The sequence below is a fragment of the Oryctolagus cuniculus genome, chromosome 16 (assembly GCF_051225735.1).
Source record: "Oryctolagus cuniculus isolate XC-2025 breed Fujian yellow rabbit chromosome 16, ASM5122573v1, whole genome shotgun sequence".
Taxonomy (NCBI): Eukaryota; Metazoa; Chordata; class Mammalia; order Lagomorpha; family Leporidae; genus Oryctolagus; species Oryctolagus cuniculus.
In genome coordinates this window covers 8,705,884-8,730,778 of record NC_142882.1, presented here as the reverse complement: position 1 = coordinate 8,730,778, position 24,895 = coordinate 8,705,884, and the positions used below count along the sequence as shown (strand labels likewise).

The 24,895-nt window shown below is 58.1% G+C and overlaps 3 protein-coding genes and 1 long non-coding RNA gene across 10 annotated transcripts; 1 reads left to right on the top strand and 3 right to left on the bottom strand.

The window, feature by feature from the left end:
• Positions 1 to 620: 620 nt before the first annotated feature.
• Positions 621 to 2,119, bottom strand: LOC149121454 (uncharacterized). The gene is made up of 3 exons (XR_016223232.1): positions 1,973 to 2,119; positions 1,043 to 1,297; positions 621 to 951 (listed from the first exon to the last, which is right to left on the bottom strand). It is a non-coding gene; the product is annotated as an uncharacterized LOC149121454 (long non-coding RNA).
• A 703-nt stretch (positions 2,120 to 2,822) lies between these two features.
• On the top strand, positions 2,823 to 12,447 carry FCER2 (Fc epsilon receptor II). 4 transcript variants are annotated; one of them, XM_002722026.6, is made up of 11 exons: positions 2,823 to 3,024; positions 5,414 to 5,515; positions 6,283 to 6,396; positions 6,622 to 6,675; positions 7,116 to 7,178; positions 7,364 to 7,423; positions 7,542 to 7,604; positions 7,702 to 7,791; positions 11,185 to 11,336; positions 11,458 to 11,564; positions 11,820 to 12,447. In XM_002722026.6, the coding sequence occupies exons 2-11, from the start codon at positions 5,494 to 5,496 to the stop codon at positions 11,971 to 11,973; spliced, it is 879 nt and encodes a 292-aa protein (XP_002722072.3). In that variant the 5' UTR covers positions 2,823 to 3,024; positions 5,414 to 5,493; the 3' UTR covers positions 11,974 to 12,447. The 4 variants fall into 4 exon arrangements, with proteins under 4 accessions (XP_002722072.3, XP_051691486.3, XP_051691487.3 ...); XM_051835526.3 differs by having other exon boundaries at positions 2,885 to 3,024; positions 12,162 to 12,447; XM_051835527.3 differs by lacking the exons at positions 2,823 to 3,024; positions 5,414 to 5,515 and adding an exon at positions 5,693 to 5,836 and having other exon boundaries at positions 12,162 to 12,447.
• A 2,019-nt stretch (positions 12,448 to 14,466) lies between these two features.
• TRAPPC5 (trafficking protein particle complex subunit 5) lies at positions 14,467 to 16,320 on the bottom strand. Its single transcript, XM_008249159.5, has 3 exons — positions 16,280 to 16,320; positions 15,194 to 15,311; positions 14,467 to 15,073 (listed from the first exon to the last, which is right to left on the bottom strand). The coding sequence occupies exon 3, from the start codon at positions 15,059 to 15,061 to the stop codon at positions 14,495 to 14,497; it is 567 nt and encodes a 188-aa protein (XP_008247381.2). The 5' UTR covers positions 15,062 to 15,073; positions 15,194 to 15,311; positions 16,280 to 16,320; the 3' UTR covers positions 14,467 to 14,494.
• A 2,363-nt stretch (positions 16,321 to 18,683) lies between these two features.
• MCEMP1 (mast cell expressed membrane protein 1) lies at positions 18,684 to 21,342 on the bottom strand. Of its 4 annotated transcripts, none has more exons than XM_008249162.5 (8): positions 21,204 to 21,342; positions 20,753 to 20,920; positions 20,433 to 20,525; positions 19,862 to 19,999; positions 19,673 to 19,723; positions 19,449 to 19,586; positions 19,170 to 19,235; positions 18,684 to 19,085 (listed from the first exon to the last, which is right to left on the bottom strand). In XM_008249162.5, coding segments are annotated over exons 2-8 (582 nt in total). In that variant the 5' UTR covers positions 20,847 to 20,920; positions 21,204 to 21,342; the 3' UTR covers positions 18,684 to 19,083. The 4 variants fall into 4 exon arrangements, with proteins under 4 accessions (XP_008247384.3, XP_008247382.3, XP_008247383.3 ...); XM_008249160.5 differs by having other exon boundaries at positions 20,753 to 20,898; positions 21,204 to 21,336; XM_008249161.5 differs by lacking the exon at positions 21,204 to 21,342 and adding an exon at positions 21,001 to 21,085 and having other exon boundaries at positions 20,753 to 20,898.
• Between the last annotated feature and the right edge of the window lie 3,553 nt (positions 21,343 to 24,895).

Here is a 24,895-nt window from a genome sequence, read left to right as displayed (position 1 = left end):
ATTGCAAGCACTGCACAAGATGCCGTTCAGAGAAGCCCAAATTTGGGATTTAGCTTCTGAGAAGACTGGTGTCAGGTGGAGGGTGCAAAGGGACAAAAGGGGTCACTTTTGGCATTATTTTTTTATTTATTGGACAGATAGAGTTAGGCAGTGAGAGAGAGAGACAGAGAGAAAAGTCTTCCTTCCGTTGGTTCACTCCCCAAATGGCCGCTATGGCCGGAGCTACACTGATCCGAAGCCAGGAGCAGGTGCTTCTTCCTGGTCTCCCATGTGGGTGCAGGGCCCAAGCACTTGGGCCATCCTCCACTGCCTTCCCGGGCCACAGCAGAGAGCTGGACTGGAAGAGGAGCAACCAGGACTAGAACCCGGCGCCTATATGGAATGCTGGCGCCGCAGGTAGAGGATTAACCAAGTGAGGCACTGCGCTGGTCCCACTTTTGACATTCTGTAGCACAGTGGGGTCACTGTAGTTCACAATAACTCATTGCATATTGCAAAACAGCAACAGAATTTTGAATATTTCCAACACAAAGAGATAGGTGGTAGATGCACTGGTGGCTCTGATCTGCTCATTGGGTGTCATATACATTGTATCAGTATGTATGTACAACAACAGTGTATCAGTTTTTATTTTAAATTTATTTATTTGAGAGGTAGCGTTACAGACAGTGAGAGGGAGAGACAGAAAAGTCTTCCTTCTGCTGGTTTACTCCCCAAATGGCGTCAATGGCCAGAGCTGCACCGATCTGAAGCCAGGAGTCAGGTGCCTCTTCCTGGTCTCCCCTGTGGGTGCAGGGGCCCAAGCACTTGGGCCATCTTCTACTGCTTTCTCTGGCCATAGCAGCAAACTGGAGTGGAAGAGGAGCAGCTGTGACTTTGAACTGGCGCCCATATGGGATGCTGGCACTTCAGGCCAGGGCTTTAACCTGCTGCACCACAGCACTGTCCCCACTGTATCAGTTAAAAAAAAAAAAATTAAGACATCTCCCCCTGGATTTGACAAGTCTATTACCTCCTCCTTTCCACCAATTCAAATATATACCTTTTCCTTCCTTCTAACACCATGCCAGAAGTTGGAGACATGGGGTCAGCTCCGTAAGGGGGAGTGGGTGAGAAGGGAGGGTCCTTTCCAAGGCGCGCAGGGTTCTGTCCTAGGTGCTGAGCTTCTTCAGTTAGCACTGTGGCTGGGACTCTGCACCAAGCCCCTGGTAAGGCTGGGATTAGAGCATCACTGGGCTTGAGTTGAAGCTGGGGATCCCAGCAGAGGGGTCCTCATGGCTGCAGCCCCACATTGTTCCTGCGAATTTGGGATGTAGGATGGGTGGTGAGTGAGGCTCGCTCAAAAAGAGAACCAGCATATTCAGATCTGATGCTCACATCCGCATTGGTTTCCTGTTTTTCCCCCAAAAGTGTGCAAGAGGAGAAGGTGGTCAGGGGCGGGTGTGTGGCCGGGCCTGCCTGGGTCCCCAGAGTGTCCTCTTGTCCAGCTTGGACTGAGTGTTGGGACCCAGCAGGTGGTGACCTTCCCAGACCTGGAGGGTCTACATGGGACCCTGGCAGGTGCACCTAGGCTTCGGACCTCTGAGAAGCACCAACTCCCTCCATCCACGTCCTCCATCCAGCTCCCCCGGGACTTGTTCCCCAGAGTCTGGGGCAGCTCAGCTGAGTCCCACCCTCACATCATGTCCCCCAGCAGCTCGCTTCTCTCCAGCCCCTGAGCAGCTGCCATCTGCGGCCCCCAGAACTGGATAACAGCCCTTGCTAGGGCACCCCTGAGCTAGCCTCTAATGACACTGCACCTGCTTAGTCCCTGTGACAGCACCCCCCTTCCTGCCTTGTCCTGAAAATACAGACCCTCCTGGGTCTTCCCTCCCTCCTGGTCCCCAGAGCAGCCCCCTCCCCGTGTCACACACACACACACACACAGCCTCCCGCTGCCCTCTGCTCTCCCAGCAGGGGCCCCCACACTCACCTGATGACTCCGCCCAACCTCGGCCACGTGCCAGGCACTGCCTTGGACCCGTGATGGCCCAGACTGAAGCTTGAGAGGGACCCTGGAGGGGTTGGGGGATCAGGATGAACAGGCTCAGCCCACCAGAGATATTCATCCAACAGGAGTGTCCAGAGGTCCCCTGGATCCACGGTGGCAGAGGAGGCCACGTGGTCCTTGCTTCCTAGGGTGCGGCTTTCAGGGGACGTTCCTGCCAGGTCCCTCCTCATGGTGGGGACTGAGGTCAAGCTGCAGCCTGCCTGGATGGGGCACACAGGCGACGTCCTCCGCAGTGAGGGGCGGCCCCTCCAGGGACGCAGACTCAGGAGAAGGACCCTCCCCTGTAGCTGAGAGTGCAGAAGGGATCCAGGGAAGAAAAGCACAGTGGACCGAGACTGTCGGGGGTCCATGTAGGGCAGCACAGCAGTGTGGGCTGCAGGTGCCCAACCCCTGCGGTTTGGGTTCAAATCCACTTGTGAGCTGTGTGACCTCAGGCAAGCTGCTAAGCCTCTCTGTGCCCACACAGCTTCACTCGTAAGCCAGCACTGGAAGCCAAAGCATTGCGTGCCCAGGGTGCAGGTGAAAACTAAGTGTGCTGAGGCACAAATAATTGAGCTTCCGAATCGCACAAGGCAACCATTGATGGACACTGGGCTCGGGTGGGGGCCCCTGTGTCTTTTGTGCTGTGCCCTCCTTGCTGGCCCCAGGACACAGTCACGCCTGTGGTTCACTTCCTGGCTCTGGAACTTACCTCCTCCCGTGCCTTTGGCCCCCGGGTTTGCCTCCGTGAGCCCCGTGGATAATAATAGCGTGGACTTCCCCGTGTGTGTGCCACACACACGGGTATCCGGTGGCAAGCCCAGAATTAGGTCTGTGGAAGCAGAAGTGGTTGGCGAGACCACTTTCAGAAGAGAACTTCCCTTGTGGGGCTTGAGCCTTGGTCCTGTGCCTCCAGGGTCTGGACGCCACCTGGTACCCCCCAGCACCCTCTCCGGCCCCACACACCAGGATTGAGGGACACACTCCAAAGCCATGTGAGTGCACGTGTGGCCGCAAGTGGCCGTGTGTGGCTGTTGTCCATGGGTGTGTGTGTGTGTGTATGTGTCGGGGGTTGCACAGGTGGGGAAGGGAGGTGGGCAGGACTGGGAGGCGTGTGTGCAGGTGTCCACTCTGGGGACGTATGGGCCGTCCATCTGCTGTGACTGAGCAGATGAGCATAATGTGTTGCTGGCGGCTGTGCGTGGAGGGCCCTCGGAAGCCATAGACGGTTACAGGCAGGGGCAGGAGCTCGGGTTGGCAAGATGGGCTGGTGTTGGGAAGCTGGCAGTCTGGCACTCAGCAGCCAACACCCTACCATGAGGCTGTGTCCTCGGATGCAAGAGCAAACAGGACTCAAGGTCAAAATCCCAGTCTCAGAGGTGAGTACGTGGCTGGCCCTCGTGGTCCCACACTGTCACAGGGAGAGGCAGTGCAGAGAGAGGGGCCCCACAGCACCCATCTTCTAACCAGGTACCTGCTCCGGGCCAGTGCTGTGGCTCACGCCCAGTTTACAGATGTGCAGATCGAGTCACTCACCCCCGGAGAGGCTAGGACTCAGGCCCGGGTCTGGTCAGCTCGGGCTCAGGAAGCCCAGCGGCCCTGGGACGATGACATCTCTGGCCTCCTCCCGCGATGGCTGAAGGTCTGGCTGCCCCGCACCCCCATGCCCCCTGAGGCTCAGAGAGGGCAAGCAACCTGCCCATGGTCATCCAGCAAGGGGAGGGTGACAGCCAGTGAACCCTGGGCCTGCTGGCTAGCACAAGTAGGTGCATTGAGAAGGACTGAGTTCAAGGACACAGTGCGTGCCTGAGCAGTGGAGAAGGCTGAGGCCCAGGAGACGGAGTCTCTGTATGTCCCAAGAGAACGTGGTACACAATAGGTGCCTGATAAATGCATAGGATCTGAAGACCCACTGTGTGCAGCCCTCAGCTGAAAGCCTCACACTTGAGGGGGCTTCGGATAACTCCTGGAAAACAAAGTCAAGAGCTCAGTTCATTTTGGTGCCAAAGACTTGGGACATCCACGCCTGCGAGAAGGCTCCTAAAGTTCATGAAAAATGTGTGTTATGGATTACTTGGAAATTATGGGTTTCAAAGCCTTTTGCACCAAAATAAACTACTTTTTAAAAAATTTATTTATTTATTTGAAAGTCAGAGATAGAGAGAGAGAGAGAGAGAGAGAGAGAGAGAGAGATGTCTTCCATCCTCTGGTTCACTCCCCAATTGGCTGCAATGGCCGGAGCTGTGCCGATCTGAAGCCAGGAGCTTCTTCCAGGTCTCCCGCTGTGTGCAGGGGCCCAAGGACTTGGGCCATCTTCTACTGCTTTCCCAGGCCATAGCAGAGAGCTGGATCAGAAGTGGAGCTGCTGGGTCTCAAACCGGCGCCCATATGGGATGTAGGTGCTTCAGGCCAGAGCGTTAACCCACTGTGCCACAGCGCCAGCCGCAACTCTACTTTTTTTTAAAATTTGAGATACACACACACAAAGGGAGAGAGAGGGAGGGAGAAGAAGAGGGAGAGAGAGGGCTCCCATCTGCTGGTTCACTCCTCAAACGTCCATAACAGTTGGGGGTTGGCCAGGCCAAAGCCAGGAGCCAGGAACTCCATCCAGGTCTCTCACATGGGTGTGTGTCATTGCACGGTCCACACTAGCAGGAAGCTGGAATTAGGAGCAGAGCCAGGACTCGAACCCAGCTCTCCGATATGAGACACAGGTATTTTTAACCTGCAGTTTAACCGCCAGACCAAACATCTCAAGAGAATTTCATCCACTAAGTTTCTGAGATCCCCTCCTCATATGTCGTTATCTCGTCTGAGCCTGTCACAGCCTCGGGCCTTCGGTGATATCAACATCCCCATTCTATAGAGGGCAAAGCTGAGCCTCAGGAAAGTCAAGCTCCAGGCCAGGGTTGCACAGGCAGCCACTTGTCTCCCGGCCACAGCATCGCTTCCCGGGAGACTCCGAGAACCCTGCGGGTTGGGGTAGGGGGCATGAGGGGGGCAGGGGAGGCTGATATTTTGGGAGTTTCTGTGCAGTCGTCAGAGGGCATTTCACACGTCCATACACACCCACCACTGCCCGACAGTGCAGAGATTAATGTCATTTCAGAAGAGATTCTGAGGCTCGACTACTAGCCGAGATCTCTCAGCACACTTACTGGACACCTGCTGTGTACCTTGCGGGGAATGGGCTCTGGGTTGCTTCTGGTCCCACATTGGTGGGGGCCTCTCTAGCATCCGTCTTCCACTTGACCTCAATACTGACTCAGGCCCTGGTCCAAACAAAGCAGCCAAGGGTCACTGAGTTCTCTAAGTCCCAGACGTTATCCTGTGCCAGTCACTAGAGCTTGGCGGGTAATCCTAACCAGCCTCATTAAAACCCAGATCTCAGCCAGAGCCGTGACGTGGACTGCCTCAGCAGGTAGTGAGCACCCCATCTCTGGGAGCAACCAAGCAGGGCCACCATGGAGGAGAGTCGATACTCAGGTAGGAGGGCTCGCTGGTGCCACTACTGACCCGAAGCTAGGACCCTGACCTCCAACCCTATAACTTAGAAAAGGAGGGGGTTCCCCAGGCCTTCTGTGGAAAGTAGGGTGAATTTCTGAGAGACTGGGGAGGTGAGCCCCGACCAGCCTCCCTGGCTTGGAGCCAGGTAGGGGAAGGAACTGAGGGCTCCTCCCTTCTCTGACTCAACACCACCGAAGCAAAGCAGGGGCTCGGGCTGGGGCACAGGCAGCCCAGAGTCCAGGCCAAGTGGAGTGGGACGCGGCTTCAGTGGATTCCGCTCGATGGATTCTCAAAGCCAGGGTGAGGGGAGGGGCCGGGGGCTGCAGTGGGGCTTCCTGGTGGAGCTCTGGGGGTCTCAAGTGCCGGGGGTGAGGCCTGGGGGGAGCCGATGTCTGGGAGGGCCTCAAGTGTAGGGGCAGGACGGGACCTGGGGTTTCTGGAGGGGGTTTGGGATTGGGAGCTGCTCTCAGAGTATGGTTGGTCCAGGCGTCAAGCTGGGAGCTGAGGGCTGAAAGGAGGGGAGAGGGGGCCCAGCCCCCGGCCCCAGGTCTGTCTCTGGATGACGACCTGCCGAGGGCAGCGTATGCAGAAGGAAGAGCAGGTGTCGAATGGAGCAGGCAGAGGGCCAGCAGTGTGGACGGACACACGCTGGACAGTCGACGCGGGCTGGGTGACAGCAGCATGTGAGGAAGAGGGGCGGAGGCAGCTTCCTCTGCCCCCCTCACGCCCCCCACCCCACCCCGCAGGGTTCTCGGAGTCTCCCAGGAAGCGATGCTGTGGCCGGGAGACACAGTTGGCGCTGATGGGCCTGGTGACTGCCGCGCTGTGGGCTGGGCTGCTGACCCTACTGCTCTTGTGGCGTGAGGACAGCCCCGGCCCCAACCCCTTAGAGCCTTCCATGTCCCTCCCAGATACTCCCTCGGAGCCCAGCTGCTCCCTCTCATCTGTCCCCTTGATCCCGCCAGCCCCCTCCCATGTTCCACCCACCCGCCAGCATCCCTGCCCCCCACCCAGCGTTGATGGAGTGCGGGAAGCTGGGGACCCTTGACAAGTCCCCTCCTCTCCTCTTCTGCCCTCCTCTCCAGACTGGGACACCCTAAGGGATATGAAACAGCTGGAAGAGGCCGCTGCCCGGAACGGTATGGAGGGGCCGGGGTGGAGGCAGGGGCAGGGGTTCTCGTCCAGCTTCTGCCACTGACCTCTGTGGGAACACCCCTTGCCGGGTCTTGGAACTAAGCTGTGTTCCTTCCACCCTCCAAGGCTTGGTGAGGTGCCTTCTAATAGCATGGGAGGAAGTAGGCGTGATTTCGGGGCTGTGAGCCATTCACAAGCTAAGACTCAGATAGTACCTGTCGCTTGTCTACTCTCTCCTGGGCACCCACGCTCATTCTCGTCGCACCTGTGCCTTCCTCCCTGTGTTTCTGGCTCCCCCCACCAAAAACATGAGAAAGCAAAAGACTGCAGCTGCTGAGTCCATGAGGCCGGAGTGGGGGGTCCCCTGTGCTTGCGGTTTGGGCTGGGTTCAAAGACCAGCCTGTAAGGGTTCTGAGGATGTCTCTGCTCTCCCCTACTGCCCCAGTCTCTCAGGTTTCCAAGGATCTGCAAAGATACCAGGGTGACCAGATGGCCCAGAAATCCCAGGGTGAGCAAGGGGACCTTGGGTGACAGCTCAGGGTCAAGACCACCAGGCCCCCACCACCCCATGACCTGAAACCTGAGCAGGTGACTGTGAGAAGCTAGGCAGAGGGACCGAGGGTGGGTAGAGGGACACAGGGGGACCTTGATGACTCGTTCACCCCTGAGCTGCCCCCCTCCCACCACCACCAGCCTCTGAGATGTGGCAGATGCTGCAGGAGCTTCGATCCAACCAGAAGACAAGAACTCAGGGTGAGAGACAAGTCTCAGGGTGAGAGAGAACTGGGGCGAGGGGCGAGGCGCGGTGTCGTACGTGTCACCACGAGGATGCCCTCCCTGAGACCAGCCCTGCCCTTTTGTGCCCCCTCAGACTCTGGGCTCTCCTGGGACCTGGACAGACTCCGAGAGGATCTGAGCAACTTCAAGTCCCAGAGTGAGGCTTGGGAGGGGCTGGGAGGGAGAGGGCCAGGAGGGGGAGGGGGAGGGCGAGGGGCTACCCGGTGGTATCTGAGCGCTGCCCGGCCCCCCAGGCTTGAACGAGAGGCGCACCGCCTCCGATTTGCTGGAGCGACTGCAGGAAGAGGTGGCAAAGCTATGGATGGAGATCCTGGTGTCTAACGGTGAGTAGGTGCATGTGTGTGTATATGTGTGCATGCATCCATGCCTGTGCGTCGTGCAGGGGCTGGTGTGGGACTGGCCAGGGCCTGTAGCAGCAGGTGTGCACTGTGTGTGTGTGTGCATGCAGCGGACGGCATGGGACAGCACACATGTGGCAGCATGCACATGTGTGTGTGATGTGAGGCAGTGGCGTGTCACTGGAGTGTAAGTTCATGGCAGGCCAGGACAGATGCAGGGCACATGAAAACGCCCATTCCAGTCTCTCTGACTTCCCTCCACCAACTCCGGGTGGGGGTGGGGCTCCCACGCCCTCCAGCGCTGACCACCGCTCGACCCCCATTGCTGCTGTTCCCTCTGCCCAATGAGCCAGAGGGCTCCTCAGCAGGCTTGCCTGAGCCGCAGCCCTCGTGGGAGACTGGGTGGCTGTGCTGCAGGGGGGTCGTGTCTACAGGGATGGGGGCAGTGGCCTCTCCCCCAGTGGCCGGCAGAGAGAGCCACTCTGAATGTGGGGTGGGAGTCCTGCCCTTGATTTTGGGTCTTGCACCTTTGGGAAGCCCCAGTTGCCCCCATCCAGCGAGAGAAAAGGCGTGGAGTTCCTGTCCCCTGGGATGTGGGGTGGCTCTGGGAATCCCAGCAGGAAACCCCACAGTGGTCCCCTTGGGGTCGTACTCATGCTCAGGTCACCTCCTGGCTCCTCCTCGGTCTCTGAGGCCCTCCTCCAAAGTCTAGCCCCGTAACCTGGAGACAGCCACAATGCTTTCCAGAAGTTTCCTTAAGGGCTCCTAGATGGTTTCTCCTCTTCCCGCTCCTCCCCCTCCCCCTCCTCCCCCTCCCCCTTCTCCTCCTCCCTCTCCCCCTCCCCCACCCTTCCCCCTTCTCTTCCCCCTCCCCCTCCCCTTGTCCCTCCCCCTACTCCCCCTCCCCCTTGCCCCTTCCCCTTCCACCTTCTCCTCCTCCTCACCCTCCTCCTCCTCCTCTTCTTCTTTTTAAGATTCATTTTATTTATTTGAATGACAGAGTTAGAGAGAGAGGTGGGGGGTGGATCTTCCATCCACTGGTTCACTCCCCAAATAGCCACAATGGCTGGAGCTGAGCCTATCTGAAGCCAGGAGCTTCTTCCAGGCTCCCGCATGGGTGCAGGGGCTCAAGGACTTAGGCCATCCTCCACTGCTTTCCCAGGTACATTAAGAGAGGGCCAGATTGGAAGTGGAGCAGCCGAGACTTGAACTGGTGCCCACATGGGATGCTGGCACTGCATGCCTGGGCTTTAACCCCCTGCACCACAGCACCAGCCCCTCAGGGACAGTTTCCTCCCATTTGAGTGCTGCACTGTCAGAGGGCTGGGTGCTGGTTCTGGTTTCCTGGCAAGAAGCTGGCCCAGGACAACCCCCTTGAAAAATCAAGGCAAAGGGACCCTCCCTCCCTATCACTGTAAGAAAATCTACTTGAAAGTGAGATGGAGTTCACCCAGCAGCAGGGGCTTAGTCCCCAACCTGGGAGGGTTGGTGACAACAACAGTGCCTGAGTCTCCCCAGAGTAAGGGAGAAGGGAAGAAGGGACCCAGCTGACCCCTGGAGAGCTGGTGTGGAGGTGCTGCCCACGATGCTCACAAGGGGCCTAACTGGAGCTGCTGGTGGCGACAGTGGGGACTGTAAAGCCGCGAGCCATGGCCACAGCACTCCCTTCTGTTGCTGCTGGTGATTAGGATGTGGTTGGTGTGATCGGAAAAGTCGGTGTTGGAGATGGTGTAGGTAGTGGTGGGGATGTTGTTGGCTTTGGAGATGTTTGTAGTGATGGTATGGAAGTTCTTCCTGTCATGGAGATGTTTGAGATAACAGTGTGGGTGGTTGAGGTTCTTCCTGTCAAGGAGGTGTTTGTGGTGATGGTTTTGGAGGTACTTCCTGTCATGGGGGTGTTTGAGATGGTGTTGGAGGTACTTCCTGTCATGGGGGTGTTTGTGATGGTGTTGGAGGTACTTCCTGTCATGGAGGTGTTTGAGATAACAGTGTGGGTGGTTGAGGTTCTTCCTGTCAAGGAGGTGTTTGTGGTGATGGTGTTGGAGGTACTTCCTGTCATGGAGGTGTTTGTGATGGTGTTGGAGGTACTTCCTGTCATGGAGGTGTTTGTGATGGTGTTGGAGGTACTTCCTGTCATGGAGGTGTTTGAGATAACAGTGTGGGTGGTTGAGACACTTCCTGTCATGGAGATGTTTGTGATAACAGTGTGGGTGGTTGAGGTACTTCCTGTCATGGAGGTGTTTGTGATGGTGTTGGAGGTACTTCCTGTCATGGGGTGTTTGTGATGGTGTTGGAGGTACTTCCTGTCATGGAGGTGTTTGTGGTGATGGTGTTGGAGGTACTTCCTGTCATGGGGGTGTTTGTGATGGTGTTGGAGGTACTTCCTGTCATAGGGGTGTTTGTGATGGTGTTGGAGGTACTTCCTGTCATGGAGGTGTTTGTGATGGTGTTGGAGGTACTTCCTGTCATGGAGGTGTTTGTGATGGTGTTGGAGGTACTTCCTGTCATGGAGGTGTTTGTGATGGTGTTGGAGGTACTTCCTGTCATGGAGGTGTTTGTGGTGATGGTGTTGGAGGTACTTCCTGTCATGGGGGTGTTTGAGATGATGAATTTGGGTGTTCCAAGTACTTCCCATCGTGGAGGTTTTTGTGATGATGGTTCTGGTGGTTGCCATGAGGCTAACCACAGAGGTATTTGTGGTGAAGGTGTTGCTGATGACAGTGGTGGCTGTGGTAGAGGTTGATGGTTGAGGTCCTGCTAACCACAAAGGCATTTGTGGCGATGGTGTCAACGGCACAGGTGCTAATGGCCAGGAATGTTGTGGTGACTTCTGGTTGAAGTGTTGTTGAACATGAGCATGTTGTGGTCATGGAGTTAGCAATTGAGGTGTTACTGACAGCAGAACTGGTGACCGAAGTGTTGCCAACCATGGCTCTATGGGGATACTTCAGAGAGCTTGTGGAAAATGTGTATTATGGAAAACTACGCATGGATTTCAAAAGGTTTCTGCACCAGAAATCCACTTTTTCATGAGCTTTTTGGAGTCCCCTCATATGGATAGCAAAACCATCAGCAACTGAGATGCCACTGGCCGTGGTGTTTACAGTGATGATGATGGAGGGGCTGGTGGAGATGTTGCTGGCAGTTACGTTGTTGATAGCTACAAGATGCCGATGGTGATGGGGCTGGTGGCTGACGTCCTGCTAACCATGGGGGCGTTGGTGGCCACCAGTGCTGCTGAGTGAGCCAGTCCGGGGTGTCAGCATCAGAGTGAGCTCACCCTCCAGGCTCTGGGCTGGGTCTGCTGTCAGCTGGAACTTGGGAATGACCCTGGGAGAGATGTCGCCCCCTGAGCCTCCCCTCTGTGTGCAACCCCAGGCTCCTCGTGCAACACGTGCCCGGAGAACTGGGTCCATTTCCAGCGCAAGTGCTACTACTTCGGTGAGGGCTCCAAGCAGTGGATCCACGCCCGGTACGCCTGTGACAACCTGCAAGGGCGGCTGGTCAGCATCCACAGCCAGGAGGAGCAGGTGCCTGGGCTCGGGCTGTGGCTGGACCGTCCCCACCACAGCCTCCTGGAGCTGGTGGGCAGGATCCGGGCACATTGCCCCAGTCCTTCAGCCCTGTCCTCCCTCCCCCTCTCCCTACCAGGACTTTCTGGCCAAACACGTCAGCAAGAGGGGCTCCTGGATTGGCCTTCGGGACCTGGACATAGAGGGGGAGTTTATCTGGGTAGACGGGAGCCGGATGGACTACAGGTGAGAGGGCTCAGGTTCAGGCAGGGTGTGCCCTGCGGTACAGGAGGGCGGGCACGGGAGGCCCTGGTTGGGGGGCAGAGGGGGCTGGAGCTCCGGGCACTGACGGGGAGGGAGTGTCCCGGGGGCAGCCTCACCCAGGGGGACCCGTGGTGAGGGTCGTGGGGGTGGCCCCGACTCCCAGGGATGCAGCCAGGCTGCGGGGGAGAGAGCTCCTTCTCCTTGCCACATCGTCTGACCCCGCACCGTCTGCTCCAGCAACTGGCACCCGGGGGAGCCCAACAACGGGGGCCAGGGCGAGGACTGCGTGATGATGCAGGGGTCGGGGCTGTGGAACGACGCCTTCTGCCGCAGCCTGCTGGATGCCTGGGTGTGCGAGCGCCTGGCCACATGTGGGCCGCGCAGAGCCTGAGGGCCCCTCCCCCACCCTGCCCGGCCGGACCCCGAGGACCCCCAGCCAAGCCTGAGATGCCTGCTGAATGCTGAGGCGATCTGGGGGTGGCTGACCCACTCCGCTCCACAGCACCCAGCCCTGCAGGGAATGGCACGGAGATGCCACCTGCAACCTGAGTGCTTCCTCTGTGGCCCCCGTCTGGTCAGGAGCATCCCCGCCCACCCAGCACGACACCTGCCTCCCACACCGGAGGGCCTGGGTTCAAGTCCACGCTCCGCTCCTGACTCCGGCTCCCTGCCAATGCGCACCTGGGAGGCAGCAGTGACGGCTCCAGTACTGGGGTCCCTGCCAGCCACGCGGGAGACCCGGAGGGAGTTCTGGGCTTCTGACTTCAGCCTGACCCGGCCCTGGCTGTTGGGGACATTTAGGAAGTGAACCAGCAGATGGAAGCCTTTCAAATACAATAAAATGGAATACTTCTGTCCCCTGTGAGAGGCCCGGCTGCACCGGCTCACTTCCCTCCCCTCCTCCTCCCGCCACTGCTCATCCTGGGGCACTTGTCTCTGCCTCTCCCTCATCCCTGCCTGTAAACCTTCTAGAAGTTTCCTTCTGACTTGAGAAAAAAGCCAAAGCTCTACAGGACCCCTTGAAGCTGGTAGGATCCCAGCTACCCACCCCCCACTCCAGGGTCCTCACTGTCCCTTTAACACAGACTGAGCCCACCTCGGGGCCTCTGCACGTGCCGTTCCCCAAGTCTCTGCTGCCCACGAGGCCTGTCCCGAGCACCCCTTCCCCCACCTAAAATGACACCCCAACTCCATGCCCCCTGCTGTACTTTCTCCCCATGTCCTACTCCGCAAAATACAGCCTTCCCTGGTGGGCTTCTCGCCCATCTCCCCCAGGGCAGCTGCCTCTCTCTCCTTTTCTGTTGGGTCTCCCAGGCGTGGTGCTTAGTAGGTGCTCAGTAAGTATTTGCCAAGCTAATCAATCTGTGTGGCCATGGACAAGCCACCTCTCCTTTCAGAACCTGTGTTGTGGACCGAGGAAGGAGGTGATGTGGCTTCTCGGGCTCACCAAGGGCCGGTGCTGAACTCGCCTTCTTTCCCCTCCCCACCCACCCGTGGGGGCCCTAGGGAGACCCTCCTGGCAGCCCAGGGCACCCGAGTCACAGCCACTGCGATGGGAAGCTGCCCACCAGCGCCAGCCCCAGTCCAGTGTCCATCCAAACCCTCCCCACCTCAGGGCCTTTGCACGTGCTGCCCCCCCAAGAGCCCTCTCTTCCCCCTCTGCAGATCCTGGGGCAGCCCCTCCCCCCTCCCATTCCGGATTCCCTCAGGGAGCAGCCTGTCTCCTCACGTTTCTCTGGCATCCTTCAGTGCTGGCCGTGCCATCCCAGCGTCCTGTCACCTGGCCCCGGCCCAGGCAGGTCCAGGGTGCCCAGGGCCTGCCTTGGGCTCCGTGATCTGTTTCTCAGAGCAACCACCCTCCTTCCCTCCTCAACCCATGCACCTGTCGGCCTCCTAGGCTCATTCAGATCCAGGCTGTCACCTGCTCCGGCCTCCCTAACTGCACCCTGGGTCCACTCCCCCACCCCACCCCCAGCCTACAGCTACTCCATGGCCACCCCCCATGCTACCAAGGGCAGGTGCTTCCGTTTCTATTTATTCTTCCCGACAGGAAACCCACCTGGGCTCACTGCCTCTGCCAGCAGCCAGAGGCGGGGGTGGAGGAAGTGTCCTAAACAGCACGTCAAGAGCTGCCCTCCCCAGCCTTAAACTTCCCCCATCTGCGCCAGCGAGGCGCAGCCAGCCCAAGGCCCCTGCGGTTGTCAGAGCGGGCTTGCTCAGGGCCTGGGCGGGGAGAGGGAGGCGGGAAGATCTGGCGGCACCCCAACCCTGCAGGGACTTCTCTTTGGGAGGAAGAGTGCAGGGAGGTGGGAGAGCTGCCTGGTGCGTGGTGCCAGTTTTTGGATAAGGAAAATGTGGTCCCATATTGCCATGTGTTTTAAACTTCGGCGGCAGTGGCAGACCAAGCAGTTCAGGTGGCCAGGTCCCACACGGGAGTACCCGGGTTCAAATACGGGGCTCCAGCTTCCCGCTAACGCACACCCTGGGAGGCAGCGGCGATGGCTCAAGTACTTGGGTCCCTGCCACCCACGTGGGAGACCCAGATGGAGTTCCTGGCTCCCAGCCCAGCACCGGCTGCTGCAGGCAATTTGGGCAGTGAACCAGCAGATGGGCGCTCTCTCTCCCATCAACAAAAACTCAGAATAATTATAGAGTATTTTAAGTGTCTGGACGACTCTGGGTTCCTCTCTCCTTGAGGATGCCCTGGGGGTCCGGCAGCCTCTGGACCCAGCAGACCTGGAGGCGGCCAGGGGAGGCTGCGCCCCAGGCCACGCCCACTCCCCTACCTGCTGTCTCAGCCTGCCCCTCCCCCCCACCATAAGCACCAGCCCAGAGGCCGGGACCTCACCGCCCCAGCCCCCCATACAAGACACTGGCCACAGGGTGCTCTGCATCCTTTATCTCCCTGCCGGTCAGCGGCCTTCCAGGGCCCGGTCGCGGGCGATGACCGCCTCCTCGAACTTGATCATGAGCGTGGTGCCCTTGTGCCAGTGCGCCGTGACCTTGGCCGGGAAGCCGCTGTGCGTGAGCACGGCCTCCACGATGCCCGCCGTGAAGCTGGCGCAGTTGAGCGTGCTGTTCTCCTTGGGCACCGAGATGTAGGTGTTGATGAGGGGCTCGCGCTCGATGATGTAGAAGGTGCGCGCGTCGTCGTTGGCCTGCTCCAGCTTGTCGGCCTCCTTCCCGAACAGCGCCTTCCACACGGCGCCCTTCACGAACAGCAGCGCGCCCAGCACCTTGGTCTCGCGCCGCGCGCCCTTCTCGCGCGCCACCAGCGCATCCAGCACGCGCGCGCCCACCTGGCGGCCCAGGGCGGCCAGGCGCGCCTGCAGCTCGGCCACCGAGAAGACGCGGCTCTGGCAGTGCTGCACCAGCTCGGAGAAGAGCAGCGCGAAGGCGCTCAGGCTCACCTCGGTGCGCGGCCGCGCCAGCGCGCGCTCCAGCAGCGCCGACTTCCCGCGCGTGAAGCGCGCCTCCATGCCGCCGCGGCCCTGCGGGGAGACGCGCGCACGCGGGCGTCGGCGGGCGAAGGGGCAGGGGTGTCCCTGCCACCCCCCCCCCCCCGACTTCCCTTAGCCAGCCAGAGACAAACGTGGGAGGGACCGACTTACCCCCTGGGCGGACAGGGGAACAACAGGGGACCGGAAGGGGGAGTTGGAAGCCACCCCAACCCTGGCGCTCCAGGCAACTATTTCAGCAAAGCAGCTTCATGCCCGCTCTCACGGCCACCTACGGTAGGAGTAAAGAGACACCTGGGGCTTAGGGGCGGGGGCGTCAAGCCAGGTGGCGTCAAGACAGGTGGCAATCAATCGCTCGCCATGCGCTCCAGCACGGACCACCCCAGTGAGCCAAAGAAATACGGCCGGGGGTAGGAGTGAGCCAAAACCACAGGCCTAGAGGGTCTCGGAGCACAGCCGAGACCCACGGGGCGAGCCAGGAAGGGGCGCGGGCCACGCCCCGCCTCCAACCCTGCACAGCTCCGAGGGGCACGCAGGAAGCCCGCCTCTTGCGAGGGCCACGTGGAAGCGCCTGCGTTCTCCAGACGCGAAGGAAGAGGCCAGCGAAGAGGTCAGGAGCCCCCAGCCCCACGCGAGAGCCTGGCGGCGGCTGGGAGAAAGGCAGAACTAGAGGGAGGGAAAGGAGGGGCCCGCTTCCAGACACGGGGTTTGGGGAAGCCAGGAGCCGAAGATGTGGGTGCGGGAAGAGAGGTGGGAGGGGGTAAGGACCCCCGTCCCACCCTCGCCCACTGCGGTTGGAGCTGCTGCCCTGGTGGGGGGCGGGGAGAACCCCGCCCCCATCACGCACGCAGCAGGCCAGAGCCCGTTGGGGGGGGGAGGCTGGGAATTTTGAGGGGTTCCCAACAAGGTCCACGTCGGGGGTGCGAAGGTCAGCGATGGGAGGGGGCCCAGGGGCAGCACAGCCGCGAGATGGCAGAGGGAAGTAATCGAGACCCTGCCTCTGCCGGGCTGCAAGGAAGGGGGTGACCTGGGCCGGGACCCCCAACTCCCCAGCTCCGGCTGGGAGTGTGAGCAGGGGAGGAGCCCACCCTCCCTCCGCGCGACCACCCACGGCGATCCCGAGCGGATCACAGGTGGACACTGTGACATCGGCCCAGAACCCATAGGTCCAAGGGGCTGGGGTCCGGGAACCCAGGAAGGCCCCGGGTGGGCAGGGGCCGCGGGCAGGCCGGGTCTCACCTGCAACTGCGGCCGTCGGTTCCGCCGAGGTGCTTTACGGCGCCGTAAAAGGTGCGGCGGGCGCAGGCGCGCGGCGGGCCGGGCTTGTAGGCGGGGCGCTCAGGGTAATAGCCGAGAGCTGCCGCAAGGGGGCGCGCGAAGCCTGCTGCTTAGGTCGAGGCTGTGCCGGGGTGGGGACCGCCCTGGCCGCTGTGGGCCCAGCCTGCTAGCTGTGTGGGCATCTGTTCTGCAGCCGTGAGCCTCGGGCTCGTTGAGGGTATCTCAAAGCGTGCAGTGGAAAATGGAATGGAAAGATAAAATTGGGGCGTGGTAATGAGGCCACTGCTTCCAGCTCCCTGCTGATGCACCCCCTGGGGGGCAGCTGGGGACGGCTCCATTGCTGGGGTCCCTGCCACCCAGGTGGGAGCCGGGTATTGAGTTCTGGGATCCTGGCTCCAACCCAGCCCCAGCCCTGCTTTTGCGGGCATTTGGGGAGTGAACAGCGGGTAGGAGTTCTCCGTCTCTGTTTCTCTGTCCTTCAAAAATGAAATGAAATGAAATTAATAAAAGTGAAAAAAAAAAAGGCAAATAAAGCTGCCACCTGTGATGCCAGCACCCCATACGGGTTCCAGTCCGGGCTGCCCCACTTCCAATCCAGCTCCCCGTTAATGTACCTGGGAAAGCAGCTGAGGATGGTCCAAGTCCATGGGCCCTGCACCCACATGGGAGACCCAGAAAAGCTCCTGGCTTCCATTTGGCCAATTGGGGAGTGAGCCAGCAGGTAGAAGACTCTCTCTCCCTCTCCTCCCCCTCTCCCTCCTGTTCTCTCTCTCTCTCCCTCTGTAAAACTCTGCCTTTCAAATAAATAAATTATTCTTTAAAATGCAAGAAAAAAGGTAAACCTATTTTGGTGCAAAAGAATTTTGAAATTTGTGCATACAAGGGATCTTTAAAAATTTTCCTTTAGGGAGAAAGAGTTTAGCCGAGGGTCAGACCCCTGCATCTTGGCAGAGTCCGTGCCCTGGCTCCCCAGATCCCGCTTGACCCCAGCTTGACCCTGGGAGGCAGCAGGGATGGCTCAAGTAGTTGGGCTCCTGTCACCCACGCGGGAGACCTGGTGGAGTGCCCATCTCCCAGCTTCTCCCTGGCCCTGCTCCAGCTCTTGGGGGCATTTGGGGGAGAGGTGGGGGGGACCAGTCAATGGGAGCTTGCTCGCTCGCTCTCAAAGAAATAAACTTTAATTGTATAGAAAATTCATATTATAAAAACCCATGCATGACCTTCATAAAAAATAATAAACTCGTCTTGAGCAGGCGTTTGGCCCAGTGGTTAAGCTGCTACTTGGGCCACATCCTATGGCAGCAGGCCTGGGTTCGAGGCCCAGCTCCATCCCTGGCTCCAGCTCCCTGCTGATGGCGGTAATTCCAGTGAGGGCTCAAGTGCCTGGAACCCTGCCACCCACGTGGGAGACCCAGAGGGAGTTCCCAGCAGCAGCTGTTAGAGGCATTTGTGGGGTGAACCACCAGCACATGGAATGCCCCCTCCCCCGCTCCGTCCCTCTCTTCTTCCCCTCTCTGCCTTTCAAATAAACAGAGTTTTTTAGAGAGCCTTTAAAATCAATCCATCTTTCCCTTCCGTTTTCCATGGATGCTTTGAAGTACCCTCCTACAGTCTTGGACATGAGCCGCTGAGCAGAGACACACCTGTGCACAGTTACACCCATGGGGGACATGGAACGTGGCAGACTGTGTACCCTGGGGGACACACGTGCGCTCATGACCACACGTGGGGGCACAGGGACCCGCGCAAGGCATACAGGCTCGCCCACCCTCCAGTCCCGGGGTTCCCAGCATTGTGTCCACATCAAGTCACCCTGCAACTCACCCCCTCCCCCCAAGTCCCAGCACTAACGACTCCGCCTCCTCAGGGCCTGGAGGAGAAGCCACCTGGTTGTCCCTGTCTTCACGGGTCACAAAGTGGGGAGTGCAGAAGCAAATGGTCACACGTGTGCACATGCTCCAAACACACAGGACGGCATGACGCAGCATGTTCAGACTGACGCACACCTGTTCGCGCTGGCACAGGCAGCACCATGACACGCTCCACACGCACAGCACACCAGAGCACCCTCATTTGTGTCCACGCCATGGGGAGACAGGCTCATGCAATACATGTCCCTAACACGTACAGCGAGACACTTCTGGGGCCCTTGCTGTCACAGCCACCCACAGGAACACGCCTGTACCCACACAGCACACGTGTGTGTTGTGTTAGAGCGACACAGGTGTGCGCACCACACTGCCTGTGATTCCCGCCTCCATGATAGCCCATCAGCCCTTCTCGTGGGACACATGAAAACCTCCGCCCTCCACATGTGCACACATGTGCACACGTGTCACTCCACAGCACTCACCCCGACACCCGATTTTCTTATTGCTCTTTATTCGAGAGGCAGAGAAACAGAGAAAGGAGAGACAGACAAACAAGAGGTCTCACCTGCTGGTTCACTCCCCAAATGCCCTCAGAAGTTGGGGACAGAACCGGGAACCCTAGCCAGGTCCCCGACATGGGCAGCAGGAACCCAGCCCTTTGAGCTGCCTCCCAGGGTGTACATGGACAGGAAGCTGGAGTCTGGTATGGAGCCCAGAACCCTGATATGGGATGTGGGGGTCTTAACCACAGGGCTCCCAGCACAGCATTCTCTAGGTGGAGGAGGGACAGGGTCACACCGACTGGGAGCGGGGCCGTTTTCCGTCTTCCCTGGCAGGTGCCTCCCCGTCCTCCAAGCTGTGGTGGTAATGTCTTCTCGCTTGTTGAAGCCAGGGCTCTGGGGGACAGGGGACAGACCCCACGTCAGGGACAGTCCTGCCCACGGCTCCTCCCTCATCTACCTCCCAGGGGCCTCGCTTACATGGGTTTTCTTTTTTCTCCAGCTTTTCGAAGATTTTCTGTATGTTTTTGTTGATCTGGGTTATTTCTGGAGGGAGACGGGAGAGAGGTGGGGCTGGATTGAGGCGTCAGAGGAAGCCCCCACCATCACCCTCCCCAGGTGTTTTTTGGGGTTCCCAGCAGTGTTTAAGTATCCCCCGATGCTTAAAAAGCCTGAGGTGTGACAGAGTAGGACCCGGCTGTCCCTCCCCCAGAATCCTCAGCACCCAGGGCGAGGCTGGGCTCCAGCGTGCCGGTGCACCTGTCTTCAGCTTCTCAGTGCCGGCCTGCACTTTGTTTGCCACGCCCTGAATGCTGTTTGCAACCTCGTGAAGGAGGCGCTCCACGTTGCTCCAGCCGGTCTGCTGCTGCTCCTGGCACCGTTGCGTCCAGCTGGAGACTGAGGGCACGAAGCAGAGGTGTCCGTGTGGTGGCCGCCCCTCACCCAGGCTGTGCTGCAGCCCCTCTCCTGCACACCCTGCTCACCATTCCAAAGCTGCGTTCTCAAATCCTTCAGCTCCTCGGACATCTCAGAATCTGTTCAGGCAGGGGCAGGGAAGCCTTGATTGATGCTCTCTTGGGAGCAGACTTGGGTTGGAGAGAGACAGGGCAGAGAGCCTGGGCTCCCCAGCTGCTCCCATCCCCCCAACAAAACAAAACCAAAGCAGCACTCACACTTCACCAGGACCAAGGCTGAGAGGATGATGCAGAGGAGGAAGGCCAGCGCAAGGAGGATGTACAGGCTCATGATGGCTTTGTACAGCCACTGGGGGACCTGGGCGGTGTCCGAGGGTGGCCTGGGCTGGGCTGCGCCTGGACAAAGGCAGGCCCGGGGACCTTCAGGGCTCAACCCCGCCAGGGGACCCGTGACACTATCCGTAACACCGTCCACAGCTGGCTCTTCCCAATGGCATCAGCATGTGTGACCGCTGGTGACATTCGCCGTCGCCATCAATGCTACCAGCATGTCACCATCATGGAACCCCCCCACCGCCGCCACCACCCAGGACAAGCCCCCTTGATGACGTCATCATCTACATCCACCAGCATCCATGGTTGCCAACACGGTCAGCATCAGCAGCTCCGTCGCCTATTCTGTCCTGATCCACCACTTTCTCGCACTCATTCTCACCGGCGATCAACCATCACCCACCACGGACACCATCACCATTCCCAATGCCTCCACCGTCCCTCCTGCATGCTCCCTCCAAGGCTGCGGGGCACAGGCAAGCGGGCGTGTGCTCACCTTGACTCGTGGCTGACGGTGCATCCCCGCTCCTGGGCTGGTCGTGGTTTCTGCGGGTCAAGGTGATGTTCTCGTAGTCAGGGTCATGGTCACCTGTGTGTGATTCAGTGGCAGGGATGGTGCAGACCTACTCAGAGCTCTTTGTACACCCCAACCCCAGCACACGACAAATTTCTGGGATCACAACCTGCTCCACGGGTAAGCCGAGCAGGTGTATGAGGGTCTGAGTGACAGATGCACACACACCTCGGAGGGAAAGGAACCCCTCAACCCCCGCTCTCAGCCCCTCCCCTCTCCTCTCCCACTGCAAGGCTCTTTACCTTCATCACTGGCTGGCGCCACCTGTTTCTTGGCTCTGGGGAGCGCCGCTTGCATTTTGAGCTTCTGGTTCATGTAGATTTTCTCGGCCTCCATGGTGCCCGGGCTACCCGTGTGTCCACACACATCCCCGCCCAGCGGAAGGCGCCTAGGCAGAAGAGGATCTATAGCTAGGGGGGAGGAGAGAGGGAGGCCAGGCGCCTCTTTGCAGGGATCCACAACCCTCCCACCCTAGGACATCCTTACCCACCCAGATTAACAGGGAAGGCCAGAGGTCTCAAAGAGAAATGGCTAGCCCTGACACAGAATGTTTCAGAACTTTCCAGAACGTTCAGGAAGCTGTGTGTGTGTGTGGGTGGGTGGGTGGGTGGGTGGGTGTCTGCCTGCATGAAATCCATCCTCTCGCCTTTCTCTTGGTCTCACGAGAGAACCTACGAGAACACAGAGTCCTACCTTTTAGAGCAAGGGCATCCAGGCTTGGAGGCAGGGACCCTGGGTCACCCCCAACCCTGTCCCATCCCTTGCACGCCCCAGTTCCAGCCCTCAGCCTCGCCCTCAAGGGCTTCTGCTTCTCCAAGGCCCCACTGAGGGAAAGAAAGGAAGTGAGTCAACAGGGGCTAACCACGAGCGCACCACAACCGCCCACTGCTGGGGCTAAGGTCAGACCCACACCCAGGCCCCTGCCTGGACGGAGCCCTGGAGGGGCAGCCGCTTTCCACCTGGAGACCCCAGATCTGTCCACCCGCCTGCTCCCCCAGCCAGCCGCACAAGCACACACACGTGCACACATTCCCTCCCAGCACCCTCGGCCATCAGTATGCTCCATCATTTGCATATTCCTGTACATGTCCCATGGTCATTTGCATACTGCGTATATACACGGGCATGCATCCACACACCTGTCCTCTGTCGGTGTCTCGATGTGCTCTGTGTTCACCTGACCTTGAAAATGGAGCTACAAGAGGTTCAGGGTACTGGCAGTGTCTTTACAGCTAAACCTACAATATGAGCCATGTGTTTAATGTAAACTTTCCTTTCTGAAATGTTGCATGTGTCCATCGGAGAGAAACAGCATCCATGCACTGGTTCATTCTCCCCATTGCTTGCAAAAGCCACAGTTGGGCCAGGCTGAAGCCAGGAGCCAGGAACTTCCTTTGGGTCTTCCATGTGGGTCACAGGGGCCCAAGCACTTGAGCCATCACTGCTGCCTTCCCAGGCCATGAGCAGGAAGCTGGATTGGAAGTGGAGCAGCCGGGACTCAAACCAGGCCCTCTGATATGAGTTGCAGGTATCCCAGGCAGCATCCTAGTAGCTGTGCCACATGCTCACCCCTTATTTAAGCCTTTATAGCCCTCACATTAAAAAGGGAAAAGAGGTACACCAAATTAACTGTGATCCTGTTTTTATTTAATGCATCCAATAATCCAAATAATTTGATGCATCCAGTAACGTATTTCGCATGTAGACAGTATTTTAAAATTATTTAGTATGTAGCCGGCGCCGTGGCTCACTAGGCTAATCCTCCACCTTGCGGTGCTGGCACACCGGGTTCCAGTCCCATTCGGGGTGCTGGATTCTGTCCCGGTTGCCCCTCTTCCAGTCCAGCTCTCTGCTATGGCCCGGGAGTGCAGAGGAGGATGGCCCAAGTACTTGGGCCCTGCACCCACATGGGAGACCAGGAGAAGCACCTGGCTTTGGATCAACGCGATGCGCCAGCCGCGGCGCCATTGGAGAGTGAACCAACGGCAAAAGGAAGACCTTTCTCTCTGTCTCTCTCTCTCACTGTCCACTCTGCCTGTCCAAAAAAAAAAGTAACAAAATTATTTAGTATGTAGACAGTATTTTAAAATTACTAACGTAATAGTTTTGATTCTTTTGTGTGTGTGTGTGTGTGCTGTCTTGGAAATCAGTTGTGGATTTCTACCTAAGACACATCTCAGTTCGGACTGGCCACAAGACAAGTGCTCGTGGCTGCTATTGGACAGTGTAAGTCTAGAGTGTTGCACTTTTCTTTCAAAATGAGAAGTAGGGGCTGGCGTTGTGGCAGGTAAGGCTGCTGCCTGTGATGCCAGCATCCCATTAGAACACTGGTTCAAGTCCCGGCTGCTCCATTTCTGATCCAGCTCCCTACTAATGGCCTGGGAAAAGCAGCAGAAAATGGCCCAAGTGCTTGGGCCCCTGCCACCCATGTGGGAGACCCAGATGAAGCTCCTGGCTCCTGGCTTCTGCCTAGCCATTGTGGCCATCTGGGGAGTGTATCAGTAGATGGAAGACTGATCTTGGTCTCTCTCTCTCTCTCTCTCTCTCTCTCTCTCTGTAGCTGACTTTCAAAATAAATGAATAAAAATTTTAAGAAATGAGAAGTGTAAGCATTTGCCTAAAGTCAAGACAACTTGGGAAAGTCGCCAAATCCTGCCTCCCCAAGGAAGATCAATCGAGTGGGGATTCAAGCCAAGCTCTTCCATCAGATCTTAGAAAGAAGTCAGCTGTTGAGTTAGACCTCTGATTGCTGATGTAACAGGAGAAGGACCAACTGGGAGCTGGCTCTGCTGTGATGGACAGGTGGGGGGCGGAGCCACATGTCTTGTAGGGATGGAGCTGGAATGAGGCTCCAACCCTAGAAACACACAGGCAACCGTGTCACCTGGGAAACATCCATGGCGTTGCCTGCCCAGCACCCACCATTCATGGGGTAACTCTCTGTTTTAAGAAAGAAAATGTACCCTAAATCCCACCAACCACAAACCAGTGATTGGCTTGGGGTGAGCATATGAGCCAATCAGAGCCTAAGGTTTGGCACGGTGGCGGGTATCTGAACCAGACTCAGCCAATGAAGCTCTGATCTGAGACTTTCGTTGGATAAACCAGGAAAAAAGGAATTCTCTCTTTACCCCTCGCCACTGGGGCTCCCAGACTCAGCAGATGCGAGCCTGGAGTTGCGACAGGGAAGAAGCTACCTGAGACTGAAGCCAGCATGCAGGAAAGCAGAGATGGAGTCTGGATCCTAGAGACACCTGGATCCAGCCACGCCTGCACCTGTTGCTCTAGCCTTGGGCCTTCCAGTTACACAAACCAGAAACTTCCTTTCATTTTTGCTCAAGCTGGTTTGAAATGGAGATTGCAGCACTTGCAACCAGAAGGATCTTGCCTACCACAGAAGGCTAAACGTTGGCTAATGGGAAAATAAAAATTGCAGAAGGGGGCTTGTCCGAGTTTACCCAGGCGGATAACTACCCACAGTGGCACTCTGGGACAGGAAGATGATGGGTGTGAACTGAGGATTCTCTTGTTTATTCCTTTCAGAGAGAGAGAGAGATTTCCCTCTACTAGTTCACTCCCCAAAAGCCCACCATAGCCAGGGGCCAAAGCCAGGAGCCTTGAATTCCATCTGGATCTCCCACATGGATGCCAGGAACCCAATTACTTGAACCATAACCTGATTCCAGGAAGCTGGAACCAGAAGCAAATCTGGGACTTGAACCCAGGCAGTCTGATATGAGATGCAGGTTCCCAAGTGGCATCTTTTTTAAAAAAAAATTATTTATTTGAAAGGTGGAGCTACAGAGAGAAAGCAAGGAGAAAGAGAGCTTTCATTCCCTGGTTCACTTCCCAAATGGCTGCAATGACCAAGGCTGGGCTAGGCCAAAGCCAGGAGCCAGGACTTTATGTGGGTCTCCCATGTGGGTGGCAGGGACCCAAGTATTTGAGGTAAGTTCTATTGCATTAACAGGGAGCTGGATCGGAAGTGGGGCAGCCAGGACTGAAACTGGTGGGATGCCAGTGTTGCAGGTGGTGGCTTAACCTGGTGTGCCACAACCCTCCCTCTCCCCCTCCACCCCACAAGGGACATCTTAACTGCTGAGCCAAATGCCTCCCCTGGGACTGAAGAAGCCCTTCTTGGGGCCCAGGTATAGAAGCATAAATGGATGAAAGACACTTGGAGACAAAGAGGCCTTCACACCGAGGTCTGGGGACAAGGGAGTCTCCCCCAACGCACACATCAGCGAGGGGAAGGGGCGCACAAGGCACAAGACTCACCCTCTCTGGTCCTGGCCACACTTGGGTTTGTAAAAACAGCTTGATTATTAAAGAAGGGGGTGGGGGAGCATGTTTCCATCTGCCGGTTCAGTTCTCAAATGGCCACA

Coding starts and splice junctions, on each gene's coding strand:
- FCER2 (XM_051835526.3), top strand. CDS start 5,494: ATGGAGGAGAGTCGATACTCAG. Junction 7,179..7,363: donor GATGGCCCAGAAATCCCAGG/GTGAGCAAGGGG, acceptor CACCACCACCAG/CCTCTGAGATGTGGCAGATG. Junction 11,565..12,161: donor GGGAGCCGGATGGACTACAG/GTGAGAGGGCTC, acceptor CCGTCTGGTCAG/GAGCATCCCCGCCCACCCAG.
- TRAPPC5 (XM_008249159.5), bottom strand. CDS start 15,061: ATGGAGGCGCGCTTCACGCGCGGGAAGTCGGCGCTGCTGGAGCGCGCG.
- MCEMP1 (XM_008249162.5), bottom strand. CDS start 20,846: ATGGAGGCCGAGAAAATCTACATGAACCAGAAGCTCAAAATGCAAGCG. Junction 19,724..19,861: donor AGCCTTGGTCCTGGTGAAGT/GTGAGTGCTGCT, acceptor CTGCCTGAACAG/ATTCTGAGATGTCCGAGGAG. Junction 19,587..19,672: donor GAGAACGCAGCTTTGGAATG/GTGAGCAGGGTG, acceptor TCGTGCCCTCAG/TCTCCAGCTGGACGCAACGG.